Source organism: Carlito syrichta, unplaced genomic scaffold (genome assembly GCF_000164805.1).
Source record: "Carlito syrichta isolate Samal-C Ts95f unplaced genomic scaffold, Tarsius_syrichta-2.0.1 Scaffold301786, whole genome shotgun sequence".
Taxonomy (NCBI): Eukaryota; Metazoa; Chordata; class Mammalia; order Primates; family Tarsiidae; genus Carlito; species Carlito syrichta.
Window position 1 is genome coordinate 319,939 of NW_007245882.1, and position 23,983 is coordinate 343,921.

At 34.0% G+C, this 23,983-nt stretch overlaps 1 protein-coding gene across 1 annotated transcript in view; it reads right to left on the minus strand.

The window, feature by feature from the left end:
* ZFC3H1 (zinc finger C3H1-type containing) overlaps nucleotides 1-23,983 on the minus strand; it is a 51,430-nt gene that overhangs the window by 19,142 nt on the left and 8,305 nt on the right. The window contains exons 3-19 of the mRNA XM_008055233.2: nucleotides 20,954-21,015; nucleotides 16,923-17,121; nucleotides 16,199-16,422; nucleotides 15,025-15,148; nucleotides 12,387-12,484; nucleotides 10,840-11,049; nucleotides 10,498-10,662; nucleotides 9,330-9,467; nucleotides 7,876-7,997; nucleotides 7,336-7,482; nucleotides 4,241-4,415; nucleotides 3,872-4,003; nucleotides 2,956-3,495; nucleotides 2,763-2,872; nucleotides 1,578-1,709; nucleotides 1,350-1,471; nucleotides 480-581 (exon numbers count right to left, since the gene is read on the minus strand). Coding sequence (XP_008053424.1) covers nucleotides 480-581; nucleotides 1,350-1,471; nucleotides 1,578-1,709; nucleotides 2,763-2,872; nucleotides 2,956-3,495; nucleotides 3,872-4,003; nucleotides 4,241-4,415; nucleotides 7,336-7,482; nucleotides 7,876-7,997; nucleotides 9,330-9,467; nucleotides 10,498-10,662; nucleotides 10,840-11,049; nucleotides 12,387-12,484; nucleotides 15,025-15,148; nucleotides 16,199-16,422; nucleotides 16,923-17,121; nucleotides 20,954-21,015 — 2,802 coding nt within the window. The remainder of the gene's footprint in view (nucleotides 1-479; nucleotides 582-1,349; nucleotides 1,472-1,577; nucleotides 1,710-2,762; nucleotides 2,873-2,955; nucleotides 3,496-3,871; nucleotides 4,004-4,240; nucleotides 4,416-7,335; nucleotides 7,483-7,875; nucleotides 7,998-9,329; nucleotides 9,468-10,497; nucleotides 10,663-10,839; nucleotides 11,050-12,386; nucleotides 12,485-15,024; nucleotides 15,149-16,198; nucleotides 16,423-16,922; nucleotides 17,122-20,953; nucleotides 21,016-23,983) is intronic.

A 23,983-nucleotide genomic window follows, 5' to 3' on the forward strand; every position in this document is an offset into this window, starting at 1 on the left:
TAATTGATTAACTAATTTTTAAAATATCATTCTGAAGGCTATTCAAACAATATTTTAAAAGAACTAGTTACTCATTCTTTTTTTTTTTTTTGAGTTGGAGTCTCACTCTGTCGCCCAGACTGGAGTGCAGTAGCGCTCCCAGCCACCGCAGCCTCGACCTGCTGGGCTCCCGCGATCCTTCCGCCTCAGCCTTCCAAGTAGCCGGAATTACAGGCACGCACTACCACGCCCGGCTAATTTTTTGATTTATTGTAGAGATGAGGTCTCGCTGCTTCTCGGTCTTTTGGCTAAGATCAAGTGTAGTATCTGTTCTTATCAGTTTAATATTTACTCCTTCTAAGACAAGATATATATTCTATATTTAAAATATGACACTAAAAAGTATGTTGTCATACAAGAAACCAAAAAGTCTTCTTATACACATACATATATATAGATACACACATTATATATATTCTTATTATGATATATATACTTACTATGACCTTTACTTTCATTGATATTGCTAACAAGTAGAACAGCCATCTGGTCCATTGACATTCGATCTTTGTTTACTCCAAAAAGTTTCTCAACATATTTTTCTGAAATAAGAGTAATGCTATCTCATAAAAAACATCACTAACAGAGATCAGGAGAGTTGAAGAATATGATGCTATGAATCACTTAAGAATTAAAGGAAAGCATATAGTACTAGTCAAAAACACCTATGGCCTTTGAGAAGGCAAGCCCTCTTAACTACTATGGCAAATATTACCACATCATACACCCAATTTGTGCTGGAAAATAAATTTCCTGAAATGAACCAAACAATTAGGTAAAAGTTAAGGTTCCCAATTGGAAGTGATGAAATAGATTCAGTGACTTTACAATCATTCTGGGTTGTGATAACACAAAATTTAATAATTATTAATTCCCTTACTTACAAAAAAATTTGCAATTTAATTTGGCACCAATCTAGGGAAAAGCTTAACGATATTTGCTTATAATGTCTGATAGAAATCTATGCTTTCCACAACATCAAAGCGTATGAAGTCCTATTTCAATGAAACTACAGCCATCATAATTTCCAGCCTATCTCTATGTTTGAAAACAGTAATTAAAAATAGGGATTTACATTAAAATTAGTAATTTCTAACAAACAACTTTAAGTTTTCTTTTAATTAGTATAAATTTATAAAGCAACATGTGGTTTGTAGCTACTGTATGGAACACAACAGATCTAGATCAAAGTGTCACAGGTGAATGTACTGAATAATAGCAATTTTTAAATGTCAACAACTAAACACAAAAATTTTTAATAGCCTAAATTCAAGTTTTCATGTGGGGAAGAACAAGAAGTGTTTAAAAACCTGCTGCAGCAGCAATTTCTTCATCAGTGCTTGTCTCTGAGCAACCAATCAAAGACAGATTATATGACAGAATGTCCTGGAATAATTGTTTTCGGCTAAGCGTGTAGTCTTGTATATGCTGCCTAAAATAAAATGACAATACAGAAAAGATAATCATGTACAAATCAAAGCTAAGCAACCCAGACCTTCTTTCAAATTATAAAATGTTCACAAATAAAAACTACTCACCACTGACAATCATCATCATTACACGTTCCTGTTAGATCAAAACGGCAGAAACACTGATCCGGTTCAATCATATTGCTGTATGATACTGAGCTTAGGGGAAGTTTTTCCTTGGTTCGATAGTATGGACTAAATCTAAAGAGAAGAGAATGGAAAGGTACTTTATGCTCCATAAACTTTTTTTGAAAAACTAAAAAAATTATCAATTTTTTGTCAATTAAAATGTCTATACTTTAAGTTTACTATTTATCTAATTAAATTAATACCAAAATGAACACTAGAAAATAGGCTGAATATCAAGTGACAGGGACAAGCTACTTTTATACCAAGAACATAAAAGATATGAAATAGAAAACAAAAAGTCCTATGTAGCAACTAGCTTTGCTATGAAAACATGTAATACATGTAATATACACATAACTAGCCACCACAAAAAAATAGGAAAAAAAAGTCTATACTACCCGTAAAGTGCTTTACAAGTCTATGACAAAATCATACTCACTCAACAATTTCCAGAAGTCTAAAGGCTGGCTAATGTTCTTCTTAGACTAACTAGTAGTAAAATTTCAAAGTCTCAAAAGATTCCAGTTAATTTCCTTAAAATAAGTGACAAACAGAAATCCAAAATTTTCCATACCTCTAACAGTAGTCAGAAACAGGAATTTGGTAAGAATTGACAAATCTATGAATAAGCTAAAACTCACTTCCTGACATGACTTGAGTCCAACAACAGGACACTTCCTTTTTTTTGAGTCAGAGTCTCACTCTGTTGCCCAGGCTGGAATGTAGTGGAAAGATCACAGTTCATTGCAGCCTGGATTTCCTGGGCTCAGGCGATGCTTCTGCCTCAGCCTCGCTAGTAGCTGGGACTACAAGCACATGCCACCCTGCCCAGCAAATTTTTTATTTTTTTGTAGAGATGAGGTCTCACTATGTTGCCTAGACTGCTATCAAACTCCTGGGCTCAAGCAATCCTCCTACCTCAGCCTCCAAAAGTGCTGGGATTACAGGTGTGAGCCATCATGCCCAGACAGGACACTTAATTTTTATTTTCTCTAAAAGGCAAGTTTAGTTTTCAGTGACCATGACTCAAGTGTTTTTTTTATTATCATCAAATGCTCAAGGTGATATTATTAAGAACCAAGGAATAATCCTGAAATTCAAGTTTACTGAATCTTTGTTTTATACCTGTAGGACTTAAAGACTAGAAGAGGACTATGGTAGGGCGTAAAAGGACATGGCTTCACTTCCATTATTTTACCCTGTGCTGTGACAAAATCTACATCCACAGATATCTCCTGCAAAAGAAAACAATAGTTCTATTAGGCAAACAAGGCTGGGGTGAATTGTAGATCTTATAAAGAATATGAAATGTTGTTACCTGGCCATGCAAAACCTTTTCTGTAATGCCTGTGGTGGTTTTTAAAATTAGTTGTTTTAATCCATCAGCTTTCAAATATAATTTTTGCAATTCACCAATTTTTAACCCTAGAAAAAGTTCTGGTTTCTCTACAGTATTTTTAAGTTTGCTTATACATTCTTTGTTAGGGGTATCAGTGTGCTTAAGGTTAGGTTTAGTAAAAGAATTGGATTCTAAGAAGGATCTTCTTCGTTCTCTGTTTGAACCAGACAAAACTTCATCATCAACATCATTCTCTTCGGTGTCAAGGGTTAATTTATCTTGTGTCAAATCGTGAAGTGAAGGTTGAGGTAAAGAAAATTCCGGTTCCTCCTCCATAACTGGAATGATATTTTGTTGTTCCTTTGCTTTAAGGGCCCGAGCTTCTTTTAATTTTTTAATTTTCAGGGCATATTCATATTCTAGCTTTTGTAATCGTCTTTTTTCCATAGCAATTAGTTCTGCTGAATGTTTTCTTGGACTTGATACTGGAGAATTGTCTAGTCTCATCACTTTGTTTGGCTGGAGGAAAAAAATTACATAAATATTTTATATAGCTGTGATTTTACAAAGAATTTTTGGCAATATAATTGTGCTATCCCTACAATATACTACCAACGTTACAAAACTAAATTAATATGGAGAACAAAAGAGTTTAACATACGTCTCCAACAATTTTGCTAGTTAATCTACAACCTACAAAAAAAAAACACACAAAATCAAGACAAAATAAATTTAAAAGTAAGCATCCAAAAATGTAGATGCCATTTAAAAGCAAAGCTTTAATCTTATTGTCTTCGGATTTGTAGGAACTAGTTATTTCATACATCTTTTACTCTCAAAAATATGAAAAAAACTTCTGCTTTCCAAAAATAAAATATTTCTACAAACAACTTACTCCAAGACGATCTTGTTCCAGTTTACGTTTTCCTATTTCTTTACTGGCAACTGCCTTTGCCCGAGCAAGCTCTTCTCCATATTTCAGAGTCAAAGCTTTCTTAATTGTAACACGTTGTTGAACTTTGTGAATCTGAAAATATAGAATAATTCTGAAAATGTAAATGAAAACTCCAGGAGATAAAATTTCTTCTTAAGTATTCAACTGGAAAAAAAAAATCCCAATATTATGTCTCAGTGAGGAACTATATGTTACACACATTTTGATGGCTTTAGTTTATGGGGGTTTTTTTGTCTTGTACAAAATATGGACAATAAAACATGTAGTAGACAGGAGACTACAATATTCTAATATTTTAAAGAATATTACTTGTTCCTGAAGCTTCTTCAAAAATACTCTGTTGACACTGAGGATTTTTTCAGTTGCTTGAAGCTGTTCTGTGAGTTTTGTAATTTTTGTTTCAGCATTTCTAACAGATTCTTTCTTCCGAGCTTCTTGCTGCACTAGATTCTTTAAAACAGATTCATCTTTCATCAAGAGAATCCTAAAAGGAAATGAAATTCTTATTAATATTTTTCTAAACTAGCAGACTGACACCAGAATAAAAAAGTTGTCAAAGTATTAGCATGTTTTAAAAAATATAATATGCAGATGAGAATATAAAGGATAAATACTTCTCTATTAATCACAAAGGTATTTAAGTTGACACTGTTACATTTTATAGTAGTAACTATGGATCTGATTTTTTAAAATCACTTAAGCCTAAGTTAATGTGAATTAGTTGAAAACCTTATGCCAGGCTCGGTGGCTCAGCCTGTAATCCCAGCATTTTGGGAGGCCTAGGTGAGTGGATTACTTGAGCCCGCGGGTTCAAGACCAGCCCTGGCAACTTGGCGAGACCTAGTCTCTACAATAATTCAAAATTTAGCCAGGTATGGTAGTTCATGTCTGTAGTTAAGGCTACTTGGAAGGCTGAGGCGGAAAGATCACTGGAGCCCAGCAGTTCGAAGCTGGGGTGACTGGGAAAATGCCACTGCACTCCAGCCTGGGCAACAGAATGAGATTCCAACTCAAAAAGAAAAAGGAAAAGAAAAGCTTATAGTAAATATTCAGTTGTGGCTGAATCTGACCCTACATGGATCCTAAACGATGAGGACTAAGAAAGTTGCTATGTTTAGTTTCATTTATAATGTTTCTAATATATACACAAATAAACATCTAATAAACATAATTAGGCATTTTTAATTATAAATCTCTAATTCATTTTATCCAAAGTAAGGCAAGGAAGGGGAGAAGGAAATCTAATTTTAAAATAAGCATACATGCTTCATGAGTGAGAACAAAAAACAGTAACAATAAAATATAAACATATAGCAGTTTAAAATTCAGAAGTAAAAACAGGACAAAAAGACAAATGTATGGGTGTGTATTTTAATCTACTAAACATTATGCTTAAAAAAAAAGCGATGCATTTTCCAGAAAGATACCAGATTTCATCAGTCACAATTACATCTAGAATGAATCAAATGGACAACATGTGCTAGAGAGGATGGGGAATGGAAAGACATAAAGAGCTTATTTTTAATAACTTCTCATTTGTTAAAAAAGTTAAAAATAAAACCTAGATGAATTTATTCTTTAAAACATACACAATATAATTTCTCATTAATAATTTTGGAAATTTCATTCATATTTAATCTATGAAGCACAGCTTTCAGATCTCTACTATTGAAATGTGTCTTAACATAATTGCATGTCATAGTTTAACAGCAATTATCTTTCTTACTACTACATAAAATAATGGCACATCTTAGATGCAGTAAACTATAACAGTTAGCACAAGATAAATATTCAAAATTGAAGATTTTTTTTTTTTTTTTTTAGCTGGAGTCCCACTCTGTCGCCCAGGTTGGAGTGCAGTGGCATACTCACGGCCACTGCAGCCTCGACCTGCTGGGCTCAGGCGATCCTTCTGCCTCAGCCTTCTAAGTAGCTGAAGCTACAGGCACACGCCACCACTCCCAGCTAATGTTTTTTGGATTTACTGTAGAGATGAGGTCTCGCCAAGTTGCCCAGGCTAGTCTTGAACCCGTGGGCTCAGGCAATATGCTCACCTTGGCCTCCCAAAGTGCTGAGATTACAGGCGTGAGCCACTGCACCCGGCCTGAAGATGTTATAAACATTATTTTAAAATGCACTTTATTTTGTTCAGAATATTTAATATCTAATGTCTTACTCATAAATGCACATTTATGTATTTGTCATAAAGTCTTACATAGTTATTATCTCCTTGAACATCTGCTGCCTTATAAAAACACCCCTAGTTACATTTCTTTTCATGGTTTAAAAACATAGGAAGATTATGAAGGTGGCTATTATGTTAGAAATGATGATGCAAATTTCCACTCTTTTCACCAATTAACTATGAATGGATAAATTTTTCAAGCTTGTTGTAAAAATCATTAAATTGTTTAAATTTTGAGTCAAGGTCTCACTCTGTTACACAGACTGGAGTGCAGTGGCATGATCATGGCTCACTGCAGCCTTAATCTTTTGGGCACTGGCAATCCTCCCACCTCAGCCTTACAAGTAGCTGGAACTACAGGTGCATGCCACCAGGTCTAGCTAATTTTCTTATTTTTTTGTAGAGATGAGGTCTCGCTTTGTTGAACTCCTGGGCCCAAACAATCCTGGCAACTTGGCCTCCTAAAGTGCTGAGTTTACGGGCAAAAACCACTGTGCCAGGCATAAATTGCTACTGGTTAGTCAGTTACTAAAAGCAGGACAAGAAGTCTTAGTACCTCTGCAAAGACCCTCCCCCTTATATTTGTAAATCTAAAAGAAGACTAAGAGATCAAAGTTCAGAAATGTTAAGGATAACTAAAATCATTTTGCTATTCATCAATGAATGGCTTCAGGGTGCTTATGGTAGAAAAAAATGTATACCCATGATATAATTATTTCTATCAAATATATGCTAATGAATTCACATGAATTCTATCATTGATTATGTTCATTTCGTGAGGTTTTAAACATATTCTCAAATTTCCAAATATCCCTTAAACAGCACGGCAATTTCACCAAACATATAAGAAATTTATGGTCAAAACTTAATATTATATTAACACTTCCTAACATCATAATTTGTGTCACTGATCAGAGTAGATAATGACCATTTGCAATACTCAAGTCTACCTTTAGCAATAAAAACATGCTTCCAACTAAGATAGTTTCAAAACTTTAAAGAAAATTCCTGAGAGGAGTTTCATAAATGTTTTCAGCAAGCTTCATATTTTTTTAAGCATTAATTCCATTATGTAAATGTATAATTCAATGAAGGATACTTCTACAGTTCTATCGAGTTTAAGAATCTGTAATCCTATAATATGCTTATTAATGACCTATACCACAAAAATATATCCCTCTAATACAGGAACAATTAGATACATGATAATGAGACTCACCTATGTTTTTTAAGTTTTGCTTCTGCGTCTGTAACCTGCTTAGTGACCATTGCTATTCTGCCAATCCCATCAATTTCCACATCAGAATTTGCTGGAGATGTACTTGTCTTCAGTTGATCTGATTTAATCACACGCTGTTTCTCACGGCTAAAACAATCAATAAAGATTGATTCATTACAACCAAGAATAAGCTAAAACTGTTTTTCTTTAAAATGTACTCTATTTCATAAATAAAGAAAAAGTGTTAGTCACATTGACTAATGATGGTTAACATGCAGGGTCCAGGTTAGCATTCAAAGTTGATAGTGTAGTTTTCTTTGAGCGCTTTTATCATTTTTTACGCCAGTTATGTCTCTGTGCACCACTGTATTCTAGTAGATACAAAATCATCTGGCTCCCCCTTCTGTATATAGACATTAACTCTGCATCTTGGATAAAACCACTATCACATATTCCCCAATGCCAATAAACTTTATATAGTCTAAGGGAAGTTTTGAAAACAGCACGTACTTTTAGCTAATTACATTAAATCAAACTTACTTTGCAATCTCTTCCTTTAATAATCTATATTCAATCTTCTTTTCTTCAGGCAAAGCCTCAGGTGTTCGTAAAGGATCATTTTCTTTTTCAGATTTTGGAGGTATTTTTGGTTTTGAAGCTTGCTAAAAAACATTTTAAGTCAACCACATCAACAGTTTTCAAAAATATCAAACTAAGATTTATAGTTTACATTGCAACCCAGAGTATACTGATTATATTTAGAAATAACTAAATATCTTCTTCATTTTCTATTCCCTTTTCTAAAACAAATGTGGTTACTAACTACCAAATTAATTACATAATCCAACAAAAAGTCAAGACTTTCGATCTGAAAATTATTTAAATAGATCATATCTAAACAATTGTTGCTAGAGGAAAAAAGGATAAAAGTTGTATCTAGATCATATGCTTTTAACACTTTGCACCCGGAAACATCTCACGGATCACAGACCAGCAACTCCACCACACTTTTTAAATTAAATAGTGAAAAATGAATCACTTCATATTAAATAATATAGCACTGGAACCAACTATTTTATTGTAATGATATCTGGTTTATAACAGAATTGTGAACATTGAGGAACTTATTTGTGACCCTAAAAATCTTACATTTTTCTAATGTGTGGGAACGTGTGAAACAGTCACCAACATACACTGCAGGTTCACTGATACAGTCAATTATACAGTGAATTAATAATTTGTTTGACATCTTCCACCTGGTATTTTTCTATTCCAGGAGACGATGCAGTCCTGTTTTCCTTCCACATAAATAGTATGTAATTTATTGTCCAGTTTGTTGCTCAAAGACAATGTGGAAGGACATTCTCTTTCTACATAATGCCAGCTGGTTATGTTTTCACGTATATCTCAGTATATATTCCATCTCTTTACCTGCTTTTTTGTGCAATTTGAATAAGAAGTGTCAAGAAAACACTCATTTTTTAAAAATTTGCACTGGTATAATTCTGTCCTATATAATCGCCAACAATCTCTTTATGCTCCCTGAGAAGGGACATCTGAATGCAAAGGTTAAGAAAAACTTTTCTGGTACTATAACACAATTCCAAAACAATTAAGTCTTGTTGGTAAACAGGATTTTGCCCATTCAGTTTGACTATTTTTTAAAGAAAGACTGATTTACAGGGAACACAAATAAGGGAGTTTTTTTAAAGAGTAGAAAAACAGGTTTCTTGGGTACACTGCAAAGGGGCAGCAGACAGAACAGCAATAAGAGAGCTGTCCGCCTACGGGAGATTTCTAATAGTAAAATCGATTTAAATAAATTTACACATGCTTCATTATATAAAATCTTAATAGCATGAATACTTAAAATAGTTCCATAAATCAATGTGTTAAAAATCTGTAACTCTAAGATATAATTTTCAGGAACAAAGAAACTTTAATGACTATCAACAGTCATCTTTCTTTTCAAAAACCTTTCATATTGCACTTACCTCAGCAGTTCGCCTTGCTTCTTTAATCATGGACTCTAATCCACCAAAAACACTATTTGTTGACTTGGACGCTTCTCCATCGGACTCGCTATCATCTGAATCATTTAGTGTTACAACCACTGATTTATGCTTTGGAAGCTACAAAGACAATATTTTTTTGTTATTTTTGATAACAAAAGTATATCATTTTTGGCTCTACCACAATTAGGTACACAGCCTTGGACAAGTCATTAACCTCTTTGAATTTTAATACACACAAAAATAATGGGTTCTAAATAGACAATCTATGGCTCTTTCTGATTGTATTACATAAGTAATTGTGTCCCACTTCACCAATACAGATCATATGCCGAAAACATAAAATATTCTCTATCTTTCAAGTCTTTCTAAACATTACTATAATCACCTTCCCCATTAGATTTTTTTTCTAACTTTCTACAAAAAACTATAATGCCATAAAAATTAACTCTAATAATAAGCCAAGCACAGTGGCTTACCCTGTAATTACAGCACTTTGGGAGGCAGAGGCGAGAGGATTGCCTGAACCCAGAGGTTAGAGATCAGCCTGGGCAATTTGGCGAAACCTCGTCTCTATAATAAATAAAAAAATTAGCCGGGCAAGATGGAGTGCTTATAGTTCCAGTTACTTAGAAGGCTGAGGCAGAAGAATCACCTGAGCCTAGCAGGTTGAGGCTATGGTAGCCGTGAGCATGCCACTACACTCCAACCTTGGCAGCAGAGTGAGACTCCAATTCAAAAATTTAAAAAAATAATAATAATTTCTTCCATTACAGTTACAGTATATCATTGGTTGGAAACTATGAGCAAGGTATAAAAAGAGATGGAAGAAATAAATATGCAATTTGTTAAAACTGACTCCCGAAAAGATAAAAAATCTGAATAAACCAATTTCTACAGAAAAAAAAAGGAATGGCATAGGAAAATATATCACTCCAGTGAGAACAATACTTCACACTATCACCAAACTCTACCAGTTTTCAAGTAAAGACACTGCTCTATTTCCATTATTGATAAATAAATTTTTTTTTTAAATTTGTATTTATATACGAATATCTAACTGGGGGTATGAACACAGGTCAACAAAATGTCATAAATTTCTCATAAGCTGTTTGGATAAAAGTAGCATTAAATTTCTGTTTGCTTTTACCGAGATCACAGTTCGTGGAAGACGAGGTCCTCTGTGAAACTTTGGATTCTGAATTCTGGGCTGAGATACTGTATTAATACTGACTATTGAGAGATTGCTTCTTGGCACAGACTGTGAATTGTTCAGAACTGGAGGTGAAGGTGGGTCACTATTACTGGATGTTTCCTAAATAAGGAAGAAACAGATATGAAACATTTTTAAATAAAAATAAATGTCTGCCATCTTTAAAAATCTTAGCAAATTAGTATTAGTTTTATCCTTACTTTGATAAACAGAAAAAAGTAGCATTACCCTAAAACTAAGCTCAAGAGCACCACCTACAGGTTCCGGTACCTAAATTACCTCTGGTTTAAAAGCTCTTTTATTTGCTAAAGATTTAAGTAGTTCTTCTCGAAGCAGCATTTCTTCCTCCTCTTCCTCATCTGCAAAAGGTGGTTTTGGAGGTTGTTCCGGATCTTCAGGTGGAAGAGGTGGTAAAGGTGGTAGAGGAGGTAGAGGTTCAAGAGAAGCACATAAGCCTTCCACGTAAGGCTGGCTCAAGGGTGGCAGAGACTATTTTTAAAAAAGAAATTATAATTACAATGCAAATTTTATCAACTCCAAATGTTTATCTCTGGAGCAATATTAAATTTTTTAAAATTAACTTTAGGTTATTATTTTGGCTGTAGCTATAGTAAACTAAGTATATCGCAAATCTCAAAACTAAACCAGGGTTCAGTATCAATCATGAAAAAAATGTTATTTTTGCAATTTATAAACATCAATGATATTCGAAACATTTACTAACTTAAAAGGTAATCATACAAACTTCTCTGTTCTCATTCTTATCTCCACTTAGCATTCTAGAAGACACAGAAATCAAATTATACAGGGTCTTTCCTTCTAGAAGACTAACTGAAAATAAGATAATAAAACCAAAAACACTTAATAGTTAAGTGAAAAATAAAAATTAGGAACCAAAGGGATTCTGGAAACGGTCCAGAGTACCTAAATTGTCAAGAAGAATCACTACTACTCTCTTAAAATGTCTTCTTAGAGATTATCTATAAAGGAAATTAAAATTACACAAATCCCTGAGTTTGCTTCAAAGACCTTCCACTATTTCTCTTGACATTTAGTTCATTCATTCTCCATTTCCGAAAAGAAAACATTTCAAGGAAGAAAGAAAAGTGTCATTTTCTTGCTCACTCTCTACTATTCCATTCACAATAAACATCCTAGGAAGGCAACAGACATCTACCTAGGAAATGTGAAATGGAAAAGTTCTCTCTTACATACTGAGAAATATTCATTTCATCTCTAGGCATTCTCAATCTAGAAAAAACTTTAAAACTTTTAACCTCTACTTTATGATTCTCTCACTTCCTTAGCTTCCTTTTTTTTTTTAATTGGTAGAATCTTGGAGAGGAAGATAGGGAAAAGAAATTAACTTCCATAGGCAATGCTTTTTTTTTGCTGGATTTTCAAATTAAAAATAACTGTATTCATCAAAAGAGAAAAAATTGATTTTTAGAAGCGTCATAATGCACATAAATTCTAATTCCCAAAATAAGAGACAATTCAAAACAGACAACTTTTATTCTGCTTTGAGATAAGTTTTCTGAGTAGCTACTAGCTGAGAAACAGAGAGTAAAAAGAAGGAAACATGTAGGTATTCAAAGAAAGTCAACATGAAATTAAAAATTAGCTATGAATAAAATCTACCAAATGGATAGCTTACCAATAAATAATTAACTGCTTATTCTATATATTTAATTGCCATTAATTTTGGTAAGCCATTCTATTTTTTTAAGCCCTCTTCAAACCTAACCATTTATTTGTTCTTAAAAACAAATTAGAAAAGACAAAGCAATAGAATTTTCTTAGAAATCTTATCAATTCTGACTTACAGAAACCTGAGGTGGCGGAGGCAAAGGAATAGACGGTGCTGGAGAAAAATACCCCAATGAACATTCAGAGAAGAACGGTGGTTGTACTGGCGAAGGAGCTATAAAAAATTTTTGGTAAGAGTTTAATAATAAAAATACTTCAAAGGAATGCATTACATTTATGGTATGTTTGAAGAAATATATCTACATGGAGTACAAATTAGACTTTATCAATCTCTGATAAAATCTTTAATCCTCATGAGTCCACCTCCACCCTTTAAAAATTGTCATATCATCATAAAGTAAGCCATTCACTTTAAAGCAAAACTTAGTCCCTCAAAACTGTTTCACTTTTACCTAATGATGACGGCAGAGAACAGAGAAGGAAGCACTAAAAGCATACTTTTCTTAAAAACAAAATATAATTTTTAAGAACTACTAGGCCAGGCACAATGACTCATGCTTGTAATTCCAGCACTTTGGGAGGCCACGGTGAGAGGATTGGGAGGAATGCTTGAGCCAGGAGTTCAAAACCAGCCTAGGCAACAGATCAAGACCTGATCTCTACAAAAAAACTTTTTTTTTTTTAATTAGCTGGGTATAGTGGCCTTCCAAGTAGCCTGCAGTTCCAGCTACTTGTAAGGCTTAAGGCAGGAAGATTGCTTGAGCCCAGGAGGTCGAGGCTGCAGTGAGCCATGATTGTGCCACTGCACTCTAGCCTAGGTGACAAGAATGAGAACCAACTAATAAACAATTTTCCTGAATCTTGACAAAGTGCCCTACCAAAGGAAAAGAGTGACAGAATGACTTCGTTCTCCCCTTCAAGTGGAGCAAAGAAAAGTGAGGACAAGGACTATATAAACTGTGCAGAAAGCAAATAAAACTAGGAATGAGAAGAACTACCTACTATATTGAATCAATAAGGTACACATTTTTTCACATTTTAATTCTAAAATAACTACAATTGATGTATCTCAATTAGCATTTTTCTTCCTCCTTGGTAGCAAATACAAATAACTGTATTTTATCTTCAATAATTTTACCTTCAATCATTTCTTAGGCTCACTGAACTATGGCAGATTCCTATCTACTAACTATATAACCTTAGGGAAACTACCAACTGTCTCACAAGTCAATACAGATATTACCCATATGCCTTATATAGAGTTGACCTGAGACCCAAATGAGATCATCTGAATACACACTGATCTTTAGAACATTTTACTTTTTTTTTTGGTAGAGACAGAGGTCTTGCCTCAAACTCCTGGCCTCAAGGAATCCTCCTGCCTTGGCCTTCCAAAGAGCTAGGATTACAGGTATGAGCTATCAAACCTGGTCAGAACATTTTACTTCCTAAAAATATAAATATATGTTGTCAATATGGCAAAAAGTTAAAATTTGACAAAACTGATGAAAGTATGTTTTCTATATAAAACTTTTAATAGAATTATTAAAAAGCGTGGATCATAAAGTTATTTTATAGAAATAGAGTATTAATAATATTGTCGATATGTGGAAATTTATTATAATGAATCTGAAAAATTAGAAATTTTCTCCAAGAATCTGAAAATTAGAAAATTAAAGACCAAAGAGAGTTAAATTATAAAATTAAAACTTAATATGAGATCATCAGATACCAGCTTAAAACAATAACCTAAAAATGAGCACTTTAGGCCACTGCTTTGTTAAGCTGTGGTCTGGTAATGTAGCTTCTTGAGCTATGGTCGCCATGTTTCCCAGCTTTGGCCCCCACCACTACCTTGGGGAAATGAATATCTCTCTCTCTCTAATTTACTTTCTAAATAAATGTTATTTTCTAATCTAAAAAAGAAAAAACAACAAATGAGTACTTTGGTAAACAACAGCTAAATAATACATATTTTGCTTAGTCTCTAGTCTAGACTAACCAAAGTAGGAGTCTAGCATTATTTGGTCTCTTAACATGATCACGGGGAGAAATACACTGTTCATGTGGTCTCTCAAGTATCCCAGTTCCTGCAAGAACAAGTGTATTCTGTTACCTGCCTCAGTCTTTTGGGTTTTAAATTAGTGAGGAAATAGGATCTCACAGGCATTCACCCTTGAACATCATCAAAAGCAAACCTGTAGCCCTCAACGATGAGAGTCAGATTCGGGACTATGCCACCTTATGGAGGTACCCTGACCAATTCTAACCAGCTTTTCCTGAGATGCCATGAGTATCACTTTTCATCTACAAATTCCTACAAAGTATCACCACGGGAAAGAGTCAGAAAGTCCCACAGCAAAAAGCATCTTTCTCCCTTTGACTAAAGCAGAAAACTCTTGGACGCAAATATCAAGGGTTCATTGTTTTTTTTAAAGAGTAATGTTCTCTTGCAAATACTATCTATTCCCATCACCTTCACTATTAGATCAAACAGAGAGTTAAAAGAATTTATACAACACCTTTTTATTTAAAGGCTATCTAGAAATACTTGGAAATAAAGGTTAATATTACTTATTTGAGGTTTGCTCTCTAAGTATTTGCAATACTAAATAATGTCTATGGTTGTACAATCCATCAGCAAATCTCACTTTCATTATACATTTCTTTACCAATCTCTGATTTGGGGTAGCTTAATGACCATTCTCTATTGAATAACTGAAAATACAAAATGCTTCAAGTGTTGGCTCATACCTGGAGAACTGGTTTCACTATCTGTATCCATAGCAACTTCTTCATAGTTATCATATTGATAAATGCCTCCTCCACTATCAGTAGGTTGCTTATCTAAGGATCGCCTCAGGTCAGGATCTGAAGACTAAGTATACAACACTGTTTTTTAGTTTCAAAGCATTTTCTGTCTTAGGCCATTCGTAGGTTACAAATCACAAAAGAACTGGTAGTTATCTTCTAGGAAATAGTATTTAAAATCATGGTGATTTGGTCAGATCTGCCTATTAGATGTGATTTGGGAATTTCAATGTATATGACATGTAAACTGAGGTTGATGTTTTATAACTGTATCACCAGACAAAAAATGGAATCTATCAAGTGCTATCTATACATACAAAATCCCCCATAGCTAGCTCAGCCACTAATTAGCTATTTTTCTATAAAGTAAGATGACTCCAACCTCTTAAACACTGATGGCTTCTGTATGATTAAGAAACAGAGGAAAAAATGCTTTTCTATCAGGCAAGACTATATTTAGAGTATTTTCCCAAAAATTCAATAACATTTTAATTGTGAATAAATTAAACCTGAAAATAACAAACTCTGGGTCAATGTGTTTATCTACTGTGTAGATAATTCTCTTTTTTACTTAGGATATTTCATTCAGAGACAGTTGCAACTAAAAACTAGCAAAATCTGTCCAGAAAGAGGTAAAAGAGTAATGTGCAAATAATACAATACTTATCTCTATCTTCTATCAAAGTACTTTTTAACTGTTCACAATATGCATATTTACAATATTCCTTACTTAAGCAAATTTAACTCCTGACTCTCTTAAAGAACTTACTCTTTAATATCCCTCTGTTTGTCATTAGTACAGTCACAAGAGTACTCTTTTTGTTTTATTTATTTCTTATTTTTTGAAGGTGGGGGTAGAAAAGATAAAAAGCTAACAGCAGTCTTGGCTAACCATAACTTTAGCCTTCCTTTCCTTTCCTCTACTTCTAATATCTCTAGCCAAAAAAGACTTGTTCCCTTTTATAGTCCACCTTCCTTTTCCTAAGGGTTATTTATATAGTAAGCTCTACCAAACACGATATTTATAGCTTTCTTTTCTGACTGAATCTATGAAATAAAACTCTAAGAACCCTTAAATTTGAGCAATGTTTTGATTTTATATTTTTGCATTCCTTACTTTACTTCTCGATCTCCTCTTTCCACCAACCAATTTCATGAACCGATTGTACTGCTCTTCCTGATTTGAGAGATCTCGAATTTTTCTAATTTCTTCTTCTCTTTTTCTTCTCTCTTCTTCTTCAGCTTGTTTCCGTTGATCCTCTTCTTTCTGTCTTTCCTGTTCTTTTTGCTGTTGCAGTTTCTTCCATGCCTTTGTTTGCTGCTTCCTCAAAGCCTGTTTAGCTTTAAATGAAAAACAACATAAATATCAGTGTCTGTTAGAGTTAGAAATTTTATAGGTGATAAAAGAAAATAACAGCTTTAAAAATTATTTTCTGGATTGCCTGAGCCCGCGGGTTAGAGACCCGCCTGGGCAGCGAGACCTCAACTCTACAATAAATCAAAAAATCAGCCGGGCATGGTAGCACATGCCTGTAGTTCCAGCTACTTTGGAAGGCTGAGGCAGAAGGATCGCCGGAGCTCAGCAGGTCGAGGTTGTGGTGGCCGGGAGCAGCCACTGCACTCCAGTCTGGGCGACAGAGTGAGACTCCAACTCAAAAAAAAAAAAAAATATTTTCATCACCACTGAGTCATTTAGATGGTTGTTCCACTAAGTTCTGTTTATGTAAGAATGTCCTCCATTTTAGGGCCCTACAACTTCCCAAACTCCAAACTCTGAATTAATATCTCAAACCTATGCTGAGATACAAATTCAATTAACAGAATTTAACAAAAATTATCACCTGTGGTGCTAACTTTTTTGGCCGAATGTGTTTTTGTACTAGTTTTAACTTTTTGTTGTACAGTTTTTGCCTTAGTCAATTTTTCTTTGCTTTCTTTCATCACTTGCTGTTCTTTTTGTTGCCATTTTTTGCTTGCTGATTGAAGCGCCAAAAGGCGAAGTTGTAACTCAGAGAGCTCCTCTTCATCTTCACCAAGTTTCTTTAAAGCAAAAAGAAAGAGTAAAATTTTTAAATTCTGTCATTTAGCCTTAAACATTTTACCAAATTAAATCTTTTATAAAATTAGAATTTAAAGTTAGTTTTAAGGTAAATATTAAGAGGCAAATATAGATAAAATAAACTAATTTACTTATTATAACATCAAGACCCTAATTTGATTCCTGTAATACAAATAGAAGATCAATCTGTAGAGAGTATGTATAAATATGCAAATATGTAGGCCTGGAGGAGAAGGGTTACAACTGATAGAACAGAATGATGCCAAACAGAAAAGTTATGAGTTAGTGATTAGTATTTAAAAGAGCTTCCCAAACCTGGAAGAGTAAAAATCTGGTGGCAGCAAACAAAAGAAATCAAGAACCCAGAAGAGGTAAAAAATGAAAAATGAAGTGGTCTCATAATCATGATTTACCAGCCTCACAAATAATACAAAGAGATATACTGATGCAAACTTTCATGTTTTATATTTTTTTTTAAATTCTTTACTGTTGAAGGAAAAAAAATCTGTAGAGGTTTGCTTACATTTGACTACTTCATGTTTTACAGCTACAGACATTTATCTGAATATTTAAGATATTTTGATCATATAAGAGTTTTTATCAGGGAAACGAACAGAAAAATATTAAGAGCAGATGTTTGAAACTTTTTTCCAATTGAAATAACTTCTTAATATTTGTACTCTACCTTTTTTGAGATGTTCAAAATTAATCTATTCTCTACATTATAGCTAAAATGTAACTGAAAACCTCCCTAAGCAGAGGTTCTTAGAGTCCATGAGTTTTAATGAGGGGGAAGAGGGGATCCTTTGCCCCCTTTCCCACCCCGAAAGTTAAATGCAAAACCATTTGTTTTTCCTTTATATGTGTGCATGGAAGGGAAAGGAAGATTCAAAAGAGTATAATGTTTCAACAGATTAAGGTCTGCTTATCTAACAACTTTTTCTTATAGGTAAATTGTAATTACATTTTCTTCTAAAATCTACTCTAATTCATTTTTCTATCCGTAAGTGTAATGAAAATAGTGGATCCTAACTAATGGTTTCATATGAATATGAGCCACTATGAATTTTTAATTAAACTACCATCACATACTTCAGCACTTCAGTTTAACCAAGCCAGGATACAGTTACCCTTTCTACTATTAAGAAATACATGTAAACAATAATCTTAAAATTATCATGATTCTTTTTTTTTAACTCTAAGTTACTGAAATATACCAAATTCTATTACTTGGTAAGGAAAGTCAGAGCTGTGCTATTATGGTAGTAATAAACCATATGTGGCTATTTACATTTAAAGCAACTAAAACTAAATTTTATAATGTGTGTAAGTCACACTAGTCACATTTCAAGTTCTCAGTAGCCACATGAGACTAATAGCTACCATACTGGAGTGTGCAGCTATAGCACATTTCCATTATTGTAGAAAATTCTATTTTGGTAGTGTCAATTTAGAGAGTAAAAGTAAAATAAAGTTATCAATACTGTTCCATAAAGACTTAAAAGTCTTTACTTTGTACAACTACTCCCGTTGGAATGAAAAAAAGAAACCACTGATTCTGTCATACAACTAACTATACCTGAACAGCAAGAACATTGGCTTAGGAGTCAGAGAAATTCATTCAACTATTTGCTCTGAACACTTAATTCCTGTGTAACTTTAGGCAAGTCAGTTAATCTACCCAAATGAATCTTACCTAATCTATAGAAGATACAAAATGTCAATTTACTTCATAAGGTTATTGTGAGGATATTAAAAAATGTGTTTGCCGATTCTTAATTTCAAAGATGTGGAATCAACCTAAATGCCCATCAACTAAACAGTGGATAATGAAAATGTGATACACACACACACACCATGGAGTACTATTCATCTGTCAAAAAGAATGAAATAATATATTTTGCAGCACCTTGGATGATTCCAAGTTCATCCTAAAAGAACTAACACAGGAACAGAAAACCAAACACCATATGTTCTCACTTATAAGTGGTAGCTAAACTGAGGATCCACAAAGGCATAGAGAATGGTATAATGGGCATAGATTTAGAAGGGGGAAGGGAAGAAAAAGGGAGGAATGAAAAATCACCTATCAGGTTCAGTGTGCACAGGTGGGAGTAGTGGGTACACTTAAAAGTCCAGACTTCTTCGCCACTATACAATGCAACCAAGTAATCAAAAACTATTTGTATCCTCTAAAGTTATTGAGATAAAGACAGACAAAGAATAAAAAATATATTTGCAGGTATGTATTATCATTCCTAAATTCAGGACCATCTTTTTCCTAAAGCTTCTAGGCTCTTTAAGTCATTTCAATTTATACAAGAAAACAAACTGAAACCTCAACAGAAGAAACTACAAATATTTCAGATCTCTAATTCAACAAACTGCAAAGGCTTGGGTTACTGAATGACTATTACATATCAAACACAGTGCTTGATGCTTCTTTACTTTATTCTATTAAAGCCTCACAACCTAGAGTGCCATTAAACTCATTTTGTAGAAAACAAAATACAGGCAAGTAAGAGCTAAATAACTTACACAATGTCACTCAGCTAATAACAAGAAGAGCAAGAATTTGATATCAGGCTGAGGTCTACCCAACTCCAAAGCTTTCCCCACACAAGATAATCCTCAAAAGAAAGGAAAAGAAAATCCCTGGATCAAAATTAAAAGTTTCAAAAAGTTCAAATAAAACAAATAAAACCTATAATTCCAGCACTTTGGGAGGCTGAGGTGAGAGGACTGCCTGATCCCAAGAGTTCGAAACCAGTCTGGGCAACTTTGGCGAGACCTCATCTTTACAATAAATCAAAAAATTAGCCGGGCGTGGTGGCACATGCCTGTACTTCCAGCTACTTGGAAGGCTGAGGCAGAAGGATCTTTTGAGTCCCGCAGGTAAAGGGTACAGTGGCTGTGAGCATGCCACTGCCTCCCTGGGCAACAGAATGAGACTTCAACACACACACACACACACACACACACACACACACACACACACACACACACACAACACACACACACAAATAATAAAAAAAAGATCGTCTATGAGCATACAAGGGGGCACTCCCCCCAAAAAACAGAATTAAACTTTTGGATAATTGTAGTACAGGGTGCCCCCACTAGGTAAGTGTTCTAGGAATCCATCGGCATCAGAGTACCAGCTAGCGTTGTTGTGAGAGCCTGCGCTCAGCTTCAGTGAATTTTTTGGAGATTTTTTTCAACACCTATTTTATGATGGGTGATTTACGAGCAGACTTGCCCACACCACACTGAGTATTCAGCAGTTTTGACCAAAAACCAGCATGATCCCTATGTCTCACCATCCCTATTCACTCAATCTCACCCCAGCAACGTTTTTCTTTCCCTAGATGAAAAAAGTTCTCAAAGGGAAACATTTTTGTCAATGTGGAAGAGGTGAACCAAAAATGGCAGAAGCACTAAAAGGCATTGAAACTGACAAGATCAAAAACTGTCTTGAGCAGTGGAACAAGAATCTCAATAGCTGTAATGCATGAGAGAGTACGTTGAAGGTGACTGAAGTTTAAACATGTAAGAATACATACATATTTTTATAAATAAATTCCGGGTTTTTTGAGGGGTCCCCCTTCATATAAGAGTCCAACTAAACATAATATCCAGAATGCAGTGGAAAGAGGTTCTAAGACATCACTCTAGAATTTCTTATCTCTAAGTCTATGTCCAAATGGGGTTATAGCAATGATAAAAGAAAATGAGTAAAAAGCAAAGTAACTTTTCCTTTTCAAAAGATCACACCAAGGCAGAAATATCCAATTCCAGAAAGTAGTATCTTACCTTTTCAGATAGAATATCCGAGGTACTAATTCTTTTTAAATTTTTTTCTTTATCTTCTAAGCCTTTAAAATAAAACAACATCTTTTGAATACTCTAAAAGGTAACCACTATCAATCCAAAATAAAATGCTATACAATATTTAGTAGTAATTAGTTTAAAGAATAACATTAAAAGGTCTAATTTTTTCAATCTCTCAGCCAAAAAGAATGTCATTAAAGAAAAGGAAAATCTGAACAAACTTCTTTTGTCAGTCTCATTTCTGAAGTTATGAGACAGGATGATTTAAAATATAAAATAAATTAAAACTATATTTTCATAAAATGACATACTATTTTTCCAAACAAAAAATAGTATTTCAAGAACAGAATTTATTCAAGTAGATAAACAGGAAGCAACCCTTCATTACCAAGTAGATTATCCAAATTGATAGAAAATGATAAATTAATTCAGTCATCTAAAGTTGAAATAAATTCAACATTTAGTGACTGTATTAGATTTATGCATTAAAGAACTGGTCTACTATTTACTTAGAAAAGCATCAGGCCAGGCTGGGTGGCTCAGCCTGTAATCCCAGCACTTTGGGAGGCCGAGGCGAATGGATTGCCTGAGCCTGCAGGTTCGAGACCCACCTGAGAAACTTGGTGAGACCTCATCTCTACAATAAATAAAAATAAAATAAAATAAAAAAATAAAAAGCATCAGCAGAGGTGGATTAAGCATCAAAAAAATTAGGTCCAATCACACATTTTTCCAGAAATCTAGCCTTAAATACCGATTTCTGATGAAGCAGCGTACAAACTCTTACATGTATATATTATCTAATCTATAACATTTACAAATCACATACTAAAGTTATAACACATTTGCAACAGTGTTGACATAGATATTATTGTAGTTAAATAGATGAAGTTACAAACTCAGAAATCTTTTAAGTTACAGACTGAACTTGCAAAGCTAGGATCTAAACTAGATCTAAACTTTTAGCCTTGTGTTTTTACCATAATACCACACCTGTTAGTATTCCATCCTAATTTGACAAGTAAACCTACTGGTGAAAGAATATGCAGCGTATTCAATAAATACGGAAAGGACTGATCAAGCACCTCAAAGTAAACAGAAGGCAATGACCAAATTTCAAGATATATGAGTTCTGCTATAAGGCTTACTTTGTTATGTAAAGGTGAATTTGTTACAACATGATTGATACACTAAAAAATAATTTGAGCAGCACACAAATGTTTTATCTACTTGTATGTGACTTGTCTCAGAGGAATACTAAGAATGCAGAAATCTGCACCCAAGTGATCTGAATCATGCAGAACAGCGGTCCTCCACCCCAGGTTGAGGACCAATACTGGTCAGTGGCCTGTTAGGAACCCGGTCACAGAGCAGGAGGTGAGCAGCAAGCCAGCAGAACTCCGCCTCCTGTCAGATCAACCCTGCATTAGATTCTTATGGGAGCATGAACCCTATTGTGAAAAGTGCATGTGAGGGATCTAGGCTGCACGCTCCTTATAAGAATCTAATGTCTGATCCTCCTCCTCCCTTGCCCCCATGAAAGTCAAAAAGACTGCTGATGTAGAACATACAAACCACATACACTTAAACACCTATCAGATTTAGTGAATTTTTCTTTTTGGAGATTTTTTTTCACACGTTTGCCCACAGGCTCTCAAATCACATAATAGAATTTTAATACATATAACACAGGCTCTCACAACAATGCTAGCTGGTACACGGATGCAGGTGGGTTCCTAGAACACTTACTTATAAGCTGCTCCAGTTCATTGTGTGTATTATGAGCCACATTCATCCACATCTGATGTTACAACTTACTGTCTTATTTCAGATAACTCCTTTTTCCATGACAATTCATAAACTGAAAGTCTTTCACTTCCACAGGCACAGTTTAGGTCTTTTTCAAGGTAAACTGATATATTTATTATAATATTTCAAGTATTTTAAAATCCATTTAACATATAAAGCTGTGATATTTTTCTTCAATTCCTAATTTTTTTTTATGTGCCACTGACAAAAAGTTTGAGTGTTGTTACTCTACCCTCATTTTCTCCATACACTTTGATTTTCATTACACAAATTTGATGTAATTGTAATTTGTGATTTTTAGGAATGCATATATCCCATTATAGCAAAAAAAGAACATAAGAAAAGTAATAACTACTAGACAAAAATAAACAGGGGAAAACATAAAGATAGTCTTTCAATAATAAATAGAGAAGGCACTAAATTATTCTCCTACATGAGAAAACTTTAAGTCTCACTAAGTCATGAGAAATCTACTAGCTAGGATCCTACTTGTCTACAAAAAATGTAGCATAGAAAAAAGTAACTTGTGAGTACAATGCTACCTTAAAAACAAGTACAAACCATAAATTTCAGATAATAAATCTAACTTGGCACAAAGAATATAAATGAGGGTTGTTTAAAATGACTGAGCAGGTAGTCAGACATTGTTCTACCATTATCATGGGTATGTGTAATTAATAAAATTATCACAATTTTTACTCAAAACCTCCAAAATGAAAATTAGTTTTATAAAATACAGTATTTAAAATACTATTAAGTAAAAGTCTAATATGAGTTGGATATAGAGTTACCAGCATACAGATGGTAGGTAAAACCATAAAAATGAGAATACTCTGGGAGAATGAAACACTGAGGACATGGAAAATTAGGAAATTTTTACACAGGAACAGTAATGAATGAATGAATGAAAGAATAAAGAGAGATAGGAAGAGAGAGAGGGAAGAAGGACAGGAGGGAGGGAGGGATCAGAAAGTTTTAAGAAAATCCAGATGTGTACTATATTACAAAAACCTGAAAATTTCAAGGTTAAGGAAAACATCACTGAATATAGATGTCCACCACCTATAAATTCTCAACACTGCAGCCAAAGTGAGCTCTAAAAATATAAAACATTTTATCAGTCTTTTGCTCAAGATCCTGTAAGAGCTCCCCATTTCACTCAATAAAAAGCCAAAGTTCTTACAAGACTTTAATAAGATCTGC